General features: G+C 33.3%; 1 protein-coding gene across 1 annotated transcript in view; it reads right to left on the bottom strand.

Annotated features, from left to right (window-relative positions):
* Positions 1-5829: 5829 nt before the first annotated feature.
* Positions 5830-10460, bottom strand: part of STRN (striatin) — a 30493-nt gene continuing 25862 nt past the window's right edge. Inside the window, exons 14-18 of the mRNA XM_029284144.1 lie at positions 10054-10221; positions 8521-8661; positions 7232-7339; positions 6130-6216; positions 5830-6047 (exon numbers count right to left, since the gene is read on the bottom strand). Coding sequence (XP_029139977.1) covers positions 5878-6047; positions 6130-6216; positions 7232-7339; positions 8521-8661; positions 10054-10221 — 674 coding nt within the window. The 3' untranslated portion in view covers positions 5830-5877. The remainder of the gene's footprint in view (positions 6048-6129; positions 6217-7231; positions 7340-8520; positions 8662-10053; positions 10222-10460) is intronic.

Here is a 10460-nt window from a genome sequence, read left to right as displayed (position 1 = left end):
AATGGAGGATTACTTGAGCGCTTCTTAGTGTGTAACTCAGTAGTTCTTATGTCAGCTTACTTTACTTCATTTCTTCAAACTGTCTTCTGAAATGTTTTAGCCCACTACCTTTATTTTGCTTCCCTTAGTGAAGGCAAGGGCAAAGAGTACATTCGGCTGAGTATTGAAGAAACTTGGTACTTTTTGTGAATGAAACATGAATTTGTGAATTTCAATTCCATGCCTTCTCTCTATGCAAATGTATATCCAAAAGAGAGTAAAGCTCCATGTTCTGTCTTATGATAGCTTGTTGTTAAGTTGTGGCACTTATGAAAAAGCAAAAAAAAAAAAATAGTGTTTAATCTGTAAGAAACTTCAGGAGTATCCAGAAGAGGCTGTTATATGCCCTCTGCCTTGTTCACATTTTTTTTTCAAGGAGACAAATTAAAAAAAAATGTTTCCTTGCACGCGTGAACAGATTCCCAGGCTTCTTATGAATTACTCTTATATAGCATAAGATTATTTGTCCGTGGAGTTTTCAACGTGGAAACCATCTGAGTTATGCATCCTCTACAAAGGAACATTTTAGTGGCTAATTCTTAAATGGGTATCACTACTGTTCTGATGAATTCTGAATAATCAGAATTCTGTTTCAGGCTAACAATCCAAATGTGGGATGAGACTAGTGATAAAACAAATCAATACTGCATTGTATGGCAACTACATATTCTCAAGAATGCTAGAATTCAATTGCAGCATATTTCCAGGGCTATCTTTTTAATTATAACGTGAAGATTAGAGTATCTTAAACATATCTGAAGTGACTCTAAACAGTCATTATCAAATTACAGCATTTATAGGTCCACCACACAACAGATTAGAAGAAATGCTTCTACATCAAAGGGTTCATTTTAAAAGACTTTGCCAATCAGAAGTCAGGACACCCGGCTATAAAAACAGGAGCCTAATCAGGCTCAGCTCAGTTGCCTGTGCCCTGTGTAGCAGTCCAAAATGCATTTTAAAATGAACGCCAGCTATAGCTGCTGGTGAAAAGTCAGTAAATCTGTTGCAGTCACTAAACCCTGAAGCACACTGCCCAACCCATATTCAGCAATGAAAATCTACACCAGTATGTTATTGAACTGAATTGAATTGAACTGAACTGAATTGAGCTGAATTAAACTTTATCTGGCCAAGTGTGATTTGACACACAAGGAATTTGTCTCTGGTACAGAAGCACTTGGTGTAAATGTGTATTGATCATCACGTTGCTTTTCCTAGATATTATGTACTATGTATTCTTGAAATTATAGACTCCGGCTAACTTGGAGGTACGTCATTGCAGACAGAAACTTAGCATTTCCATATAGGAACTCAAGAGTTTTCATTAGTACGGGGCCATTAGCTACATATTAGACATAGCAATATTATGCAGGAGTTCCCACACAGACTTATAGGTCAGTCATTCTCAGTCCATGATTAGAAAAACTCAAAAATATCTACATATCAACCTCAGCAATTTTAAGATGTGTGGACTTCAACTCGCAGAATTGGCTGGGCTTCAAACAAATATCTATCTTCTCAGGCCTTGTTTTGCTTAACAAAGACCCTAAAACAATAAATTTGGGAGAACTCAACAACTTAATTCTTTCTAAGACTGACCCCTATTGAGGTTTGATTTTTATTCAGTGGCAGCAATCAAAGATTATAAGCATAACACACTGTATTTCTATGGGGCAAAAAACAGTTTATAAAGATTTTTTTTTTATCTTTCTATTCCAAGCCTTATATTTTCAGTGGTTTCTCCAACTTGTAACATCCATACATTCTTGTACATGTACAAAACGCAAAGATACAAAGGTGTTGAAAAATAGTATTTATTAGCACCCAATTTACATAAATATATATTACAAAGGACATTTATTTGTTGCTGCAATGTTTAGTAAAGCTGCTCTGTATAGTGTTACTACAGAAAGGTCCATTAGATTTTATTCAACAGAGAATGCAAGTACTATACAAAACAATCACACTTTATTAGCAACTACCCAGAGTTACTACCTTCATCACCACATCACTTTTACCTCATATTTAATTGCAATAACAGAAGATTACAAGAAAATTTTCTTGGCAGACAGATTTACTCAAGATGCTTCACAAAGTTTGTGCCATTTGCTCTTTAAAAGTTTATTTTTAAGAATTTTAAAAAATACTAATTCTCAATTGGCATGCTCCACTTTTTGCACCCTTATCAGATTTTAACCAAATGGCAAACTATATTGAAAACTTTAAAGTGCACATTCATAACAATTATGAATAACTCCTGGACTAAAACTGACAGATATTGAGTAATATTCATTGAAGAAATATTTATTATAAATATCCCTAAAATCTAGCATCACCACCATTTTCTTTGTTGATGCAATATTTCCTAATATGATGAAACTGAAACCTAACTGATTTATTTTAATCAAAATGTAGGAAAACTGGTACTACAAAGCATTATTAAAACTATTTCCAGTATTAAAAAAAAATTGCAAATTCTATATATATTTCCCTGGGAGTAAGTCCTATTGATCATAGAGGACATACTTCTAAGTAAACATATACAGGAAAATAGGAGGAATTATAAAAGCCATTTTTGATAAAGAAAAAAACCCCACAACTTTATGTCAAATCAAAGAGTAGTTCGTTACTTCTTTCTCTTGATCCAAGCCAATATTAAGGTTTGTATCTATGATAAATACAGTGATCACATGGACTATGTAGTTCCTTGTACATATTTATTGAAGCAGTCTATGGCGATTACTGTTATCATGCTAAATGCAGAAGGATTATTACTCTTTTTCAGGAATTTCATTTATATTTTGGGAAATGACTTCATTTCAGTTTAGTTGTAGTATAAAACACAAGAAACAAATCACAGTTTTCTGGTAAAGAATGAAAATCACTTCGGGTACTACCAAGACTGTTACCGGCTATCTCTAAGTAAGAGTTTTAAATCCAGAAACTCAAAGAATTCAAATTAATCATAACATTAAAAATATTTTTTCTAAATTCTCTGAAATAAAATATGGCAAAAAGAACATAACCTATTGCCATTCTGTTAATGCTTAATGAAGAGTAATGTACTAAAATATAACTTTAGGTATGCACAAAAATTGTTCTGCACATGCAAAATCCAAATCTGTCCATTGTCCAGGAGGGCAGTTAGTGAAATGTCAACTAATATACTAGAAGAAATAAAATCTACCCATCCAACTACAACCAAGCTGCACTTTTGTACTTTCCAAGCACTTTAAACAATTGGTTTAATATGAAGAGCAATAGGATAAATATATACTGGTACCTGTAAATCACATATATTACTATGAAACATGGTTATCATTGTGTGTTTTCAATTCGTTGATTTACAGTACAGGGTTTCAGTTAGCATGCAGTTAACGGTTTTGTTTTTCTTTTTCTTTTGGCTTTAAACAACAAATGGAGGCTTACATTTTCTCCCTCTGGTTTGAAAAGGAAAGATAACAAGAAGGGGAAAGAATGTGCTCTTAAAATAAATTATGGAGGGTCCAAGGGCAGCACTAGTTCACACATTTCTTCCTGTTCTTCATGAATCAATAGCTATAGCTTCAGATGACAAGCAAATGCTTAGCATTTTCTCCCTGGTTAGCTGCATGGGCAAAACATTTAAATAATTAGACATGATTTCAACTACAGTATGTTAAGGGAAGGCAACTGATGTGATGAACTTAATTTGAATAGCATAAAGAAAAGATACACATTGAACATTAATCAAGCTGATCTAAAAATGGGTATGAATGCATAACAGAAATGCAATCCAAGATTGGAAGATAAATGAAACAGCTTATCAATTAAAAAGGGTCTTTTTCAACTGCAACAGAATATATCTGTATTTAGTACAATGCAGATTGTAATATGCAATTTGAAAGACAAACACAGAATCTGCAACAGAGACCGCAACCTCATTGTTGGCTCAATGGCACCTCAAACCTCTGGCTATTCATTCGTCTGTTTTAAAAGTCACTTTTCTTTTATCAAAAATTCACTAAGCAGGATGGCACATCCTTCTATCAATATTTGAACAGGAACATTTGTTACATTCATAATTTAATCAAACATGCTGACCTATTAGTGATATGTACAGCAATTTAAACATCAGCAATTTTGTATTATGTTGCATTAAGCAAAAAGCACAATGCTATTTATTGTTTATCCTTTGCATTAAGTCTCAAGAACTTTCAGTACTAAAACATTGAAATTATCCATAGAATTTTCCCTTACTTATAATATATACTGTTTACAATCTCTGTCATATATTTATATATATATAAATATATATATATATACACACATACACAAAATATACACAGCTTAACATTTGTAATATCCTTTTTTAAAAAAAAGGATATCAAGCTAGTAAAGGGAAATACACAGAAGTCACACATAGATTAATGTGTTTTGTGCAGTTGGATTTTCTGCTTGGACACAAAATCACAAAAATAATGAATGTGTAACAGCTATTACTATTTAATCAGTTTTTGTAGGAGAGGAAACAACTATAAACAGGTTTGATGCTTTTGTAGCAAACCTACAAAAAATAACCGTTAACGGTACCACAACATAATAGCCAAAGATGGCCAATCTTTTTAAGTTTCAAGTACTTTCAAAAACCAAATCCAGTCACATATTCCCAACACAAGACTGCTATATAAAGCCATGACTATTGTGGGCAGAAGGGGAGATAATAATGAGTCTACCTTTGGATACTTGCAGTTTGCATTGGCATAAGCCCTCCCACAGTTATGGCACACATTGTGGAATCACTGGAAGGGGTCAGGAAACCATTGTTATTTCATACAGATTTTGTCCATGGTAAATAGAAGTCAATCACCTCACATATCCCAAACAGTACTGCTCTTGTGTGGTTTATTAGGCTCTGATGCAGTACAGTTTATAAAGCAGGAGAAGAGCATATGTATGTTTTCCAAACCAATAAGCACCCCAGTGAAATAATTTAGAAATTACATTTGTTGGGTAGTTGGAAAGATACGTAATATCCCTTAGCTCTACAATGAATAGTCATTAGCATCTGAAATTAATCAGATCCTTATTGTAAACATATGCCCGATCATCTCAGATGAAGTTATATTAAAGGCTATGCTGTGGTTCCAGCCACCCGTTAACATTCATTTCCAACAATAGAATTTACATTTATGAGCCTTTTACATATCTTCTTTTAACCTGAATTTAGAAAATATGTTATCACATTCATATTTTTAAATAGTCAATATTTTAAATCCAATCTGTCTATTATAAGACTCTACAGGCTGAGATTCTGTGACTCATTTAACCATTCAGTGCTAGAAAAGGAGACAATGAATTAACCGTCTCAAGGATCTGAATTGCATGGATTTCCAATAGGGGGAACATTCTAACTTAAGGTTTTTTTGCTACCTTCACCAACTTGTTGTCTTTTAGAAGTGCTGGCTGGAAGCTCTTAAGAGTTGCAGCCTCAACACTTTTGCAGTACACCAGGTTGGAAGAAGCTTATCCGCTAATACCCAAGCAAGCTGTTAGCCTTTGTGTTGATTTCTGCATTGCATAAATTGAGAAAGCATCTCATTTTGCCCAAGGCCAGCCTAGACAAAAAAGGACACTTTCAAAATTAAAATGGTTCTTCCATAGATCTCTTGAAATAGGGAGTTTCCTAGCTCTCACGACTGAGATCATATAATCTGAAGCAATTGCTAACATTCACGGAATTAACGGTTACAAGAAGGTTCTTGCTCTTCTCTTTTGTACAGCTTATTTTATAGATATAGACATATATATTTATAGATATGTACAAGGCAACTAGAAGGCTAGGGAAGTGTTGCATCATACAAAGACTTTGGCAAGTGCATCTGCTCCTGCACTGGCAATATAACATTTGGTGGGATGGAATGCCACATCATGAATGGATTCATCGTGTTTTTTGCGATGAGCTGTAAATTCCTGAATGCAGGTTTTGCTTTCAAGGTTCCATAAGCGTATAGAACAATCGTGGCCTAAAGGAGAAAAATATTTTCTTAGTTTTGTGACCAATCCAACTGTGAGCAAGACATTTTTAAAAACATAAAATATACTTACTGCCGGACATCAGATACAAGCCATTCGGATCGACAGCTAAACTTGTGACTGCATCCAAGTGGGCTACCATAGAGTGGATCAGTTTCCCTTTGCAGTTAAATATACAAATATATTAGAACTTGTAATAAGTTTAAGATATTGCAGAAAGTTAGAAATATAGAATGACATGTACTCATGTACATCTATACTGTACCATGCATCGGCATAAAGCAGAAAATCTGATTCTTAACATACTCTAGTCTCTGCTGAATAATCATCTAATCATATAATAATCATCTAATCAAATAATCATCTAATGATGTACTGTACTTGTGTCACCTTCATTGTATAATACGCTTCTCAAAACTTATACTTGATCACAGCACACCACATCTTTATTAGCTTCCAAAGGAATAGATAAGCATCCCCTTTGCAACACCCCTGCATTTCCCAAAGATATGAGATGTATCTTTACAAAGCCTGAACTCTTACTTAGCTTTGAAGGAAGAACCTGTAAACATATTTGCAATATGTTGCTATGTTGCTTGCACAAACTTTTAATCAGCTTCTTTGCTAAGTTAAGTGGTTAATTCTTAAACTGAAATGTATTCATTAAAACTGAGTCCTGATTGCATTACACGTTTCTTCCTTTGGGCATATACATAACACTACAAGCATTTTAAGGGATATGATTTACAAATTTACTTCCATTACATTATGAGCAAAAACAGTCTAAAAATCTTTTCTGGTAGATTTTCACAAGTTTATACTAAGAACAAAAAACTTCCACAGATTTTAACAGCAATCTCATTTTGCGCTATGTAGAAAACACATTAATATAAATTATTTCTCCAGGTCTCTTAAATAACTATGAAGAGATTATACCAATGGTACATATCAGAGATTTCTACCATAAATGCAATGTTTTACCAACTTAATTCTATATGCTGCATTGCTCAGCCAACAAGTCTTTATTCTTACAATCGTTTTTGTCTGTCAGAGGTTATAACTGGATACTGATCTTGAAATATTCACCACTTAATAAAGTTATTTTCAAATGGTAAGTGATCCCATAGTATTTTGGGGTTTTATGATATGTTACACAGAGAAACAGGCAACTTACCTGTGTTATTGTCATAGAATTTAATGTGCCTGTCCTCGTGGGCTGTGATGCTTATTGGAAGAGTTGGATGGCTGATTACTTTATTTATTTGGCAAGAAGTGTTAACTGCTGTTGACAGAAAGCATATATACAAACAAAATCAACTTCAAAAAATATTCAAGTCACATAAAATTCTGAAATACTACTGATCTAATCTAGTAGGCCATTCTGATGAAAGAATATTTTTAGGACCCAAACAATTATATTCACATCATTTAAACCAGCTTTATGTTACTAGGCCCACTAAACATAGTGGATTCCTATATAAGGCACACAAAAGAAGAACAAATGGAAGACCATATGATTAAACAGATTAAGAACTTTGGACACCATATAATGATAGAACATAGGAACATATGTGGTTAAAGAGATTCAAATTTGCATTATGTTATAACCTAAAGGACAAAATTTGATAAAATTATGTAGCACTGATATATGACTATAGAAAAATGGTCTAGAACAGGCATGTCAAACTCGTGACGTCACGTGACATCGTGCGATGTATCAGGACTTTTTCCCCATGGCCGGCAATAAGGTGGCCGTGGTTTTGGCTTGACGCATCCGGCCTGTGGGCCAGTAGTTTGACATTTCTGGTCTACAATATATAAACATACTTCAAATCTATACTGCAAAAATGGACAATATGAAGGGTCATTTTATCATTCCTGGTGGACTTGTAAAAAAGCCAAAATTTCTGGGCTGAAAAATATATAATGATACAAACAATTTTAAAGATCAACATTTATCTGAAACCAGAAATTTTCTTGCTGAGATTAATAGTTTAATAATAGATTAATAATTTGTTTGATTAGAGAAAGATCAACAACTACATTTGTTAGGGACTGGAAACCCTTTATGGAATTTTTGCTTAAAAAGCTACTTCTTTACTAATTTTCCTTCTTTTATTTTCTATTTCTTGGTAGCAATTTTTGTTAAGGGCTCTTCAAGAAGTTCCCTTTAAAAGATTTTTTTGGGGGGTGGGCTTAATCTACTTGGGTTGCCCAATTCCATCGTCCTTCCTTCTATGCCTCCAAATCAAAACAAATTCTCTTCTTCATTCATTCCATTTGGTTTTTAACGCTTCGTTACCATTTTCTCCATTATGCTTAGACAATTAGACAGACATATAGACATACTGCATCAACTTTATTTTGAAGATTTTCAACAAATTAAAGTGTCCTAAAAATAATGAAAATGATGCTACAAATATCCTCTCCCCACTACCCCTTGTTGCAATATTTAATACATACTAGTATCTATATTGGACTCCAAGGTAAGAATGCGTTGTTTTGTTTCCATGTTAAAAATGCTTGTATATCCAGTGTTAAATGATGCTACCATAAGGCTTGGGTCACTGCTCACTAGATCCACAGATGATGGAATTCCCATTTCTACAAAAATAATGTCCAGAGTACAAAACAAGTTTAAACAATTACTGTGAAGTTATAACTTGAAAAAGCTATATTTATTTTAGCATGAGTATTCAAGTAACAATAATGTAAACATTACTCGAGAAGATAACATACACAAGAAATAACGGTTTTTTGACTGCACAATAAACCATTTTTGAAGTGTTGGAATAGGAGAAATCTATCTCAACAGTGAACCACCAAAATCTTAAATAAATGTTTATATATCTAACTCTCTATAATTCAAGATTTACCAAAACCAGAATAACATCAGAACAAAAAAGCATAAAAAATACTCAATGAAAAGTTAGGTGGAATCAGCATAAAAATGAATCTAGCTATGCCACTCTTTCTTTAAGGAGAATCCCACCCAAAGCTAAAATGATAACACGGTTATAGGGAAGAGAACACACGTTGCACAAAATTGGATAAAAATATATTATTGGAAAATTTGGAATAACCAGAGTAATATTTCTTTAAAATGAATAAATGTTGCTTTAAAATGAATTAACGTTGCTTTCATTACTATTATGAGTATTCCAATGATGAAGCCATCCACGAAAGTCTCAAATTATATTTATTCCAGAGAATGATAGAACTATCTTAAGGCGAGTATTTGAATACTGCTCATTTAGAAAGTATCAATAATTTCTTTCTCCAGCAACGACTACACTTCTCTGCCATATACTACAAAAGCACACACTTTCTCCAGTTTGGAGTCTTATACTATATTATGATAGGAACATATTATCTTCTCATCAAATACAAGGCTTCCTCTTGCTTTCCTGTGAGCAAACCCATGCAGAAAGAGTTTCTTTTTCTTTCTTCTCTCTCACAGTGTCCACCCACCTTAAACCATGCATCCAAATTCTATGGAGTAATGATTGGGTGAATGGCAGAGGGAGAATTCTATCCACTAGGGGTACTCATTCCTATGACTAGCAAAATCTATAGTTGAATATAATCTACAAATTACTATTATATTTCAATTTCCAGTTGTATATAGAAAATTAAAAACCATCTCTAAGATTTTTTTTTTAAAAAAAGAGGGAATGTTCTCTAGTAGTAATTCCTTTTAAAAATAATTGATCTTATTCAAACACACATTCAAAACAGGCCAATAGTTTTTATTCTGATCATTAACAAGGATAAACAAATAATGAAATATAATAAAACTATACTATAATACTATATACAGCAATAATATAGTATACATGTTCCCCAATGCAACTTCAATGCAATGATGCTGGGAATCCATCGCTACTATATAATGGAATGGTAAAGTTAATCCATTCTATTAAACTGTATAATCTAATCTCATATATTTCAGAAACAAATTCAATGCACTCTAAGAAACAGAAGATCGCACAATACCTTGATTATCATTAAATATATTCAAAGCAGGAGAGATCTCCAAAGCCTTCCATAAACGTATGGTGCCATCTGCTGAACAGGAGAGCAAACGCTGGTGTGTTCCACTGTAAACCAAACCCCAGACGGCATCTGAGTGGCCTACAAGTGCACCTCTTAAGATGGAAGGATCTGAGGACAAAACCATATATTTCAAGATGACAGTTCTTAAGAAATATTTTCAATGAGTTCATAGGCTTCACTAAACTAAAATATCAGTATCTTTTTAAAAGAACCTTATTTTTTTATACCAATTGGTCCTTCTAATCAAGAGATTATGAGTTTATTCTAAATTTATATAGGATTATTTTATAACCAATTGAGGGTTGCTCCTGAGATGTCGTCTATCATATAATCTGTTTCCTAGGTTT

Source organism: Protobothrops mucrosquamatus, unplaced genomic scaffold (genome assembly GCF_001527695.2).
Source record: "Protobothrops mucrosquamatus isolate PMUCROS unplaced genomic scaffold, P.Mucros_1.0 scaffold393, whole genome shotgun sequence".
Lineage (NCBI taxonomy): Eukaryota > Metazoa > Chordata > Lepidosauria > Squamata > Viperidae > Protobothrops > Protobothrops mucrosquamatus.
Note: the sequence above shows the minus strand (reverse complement) of the source record. Positions and strands in the feature narration are given on the sequence as shown.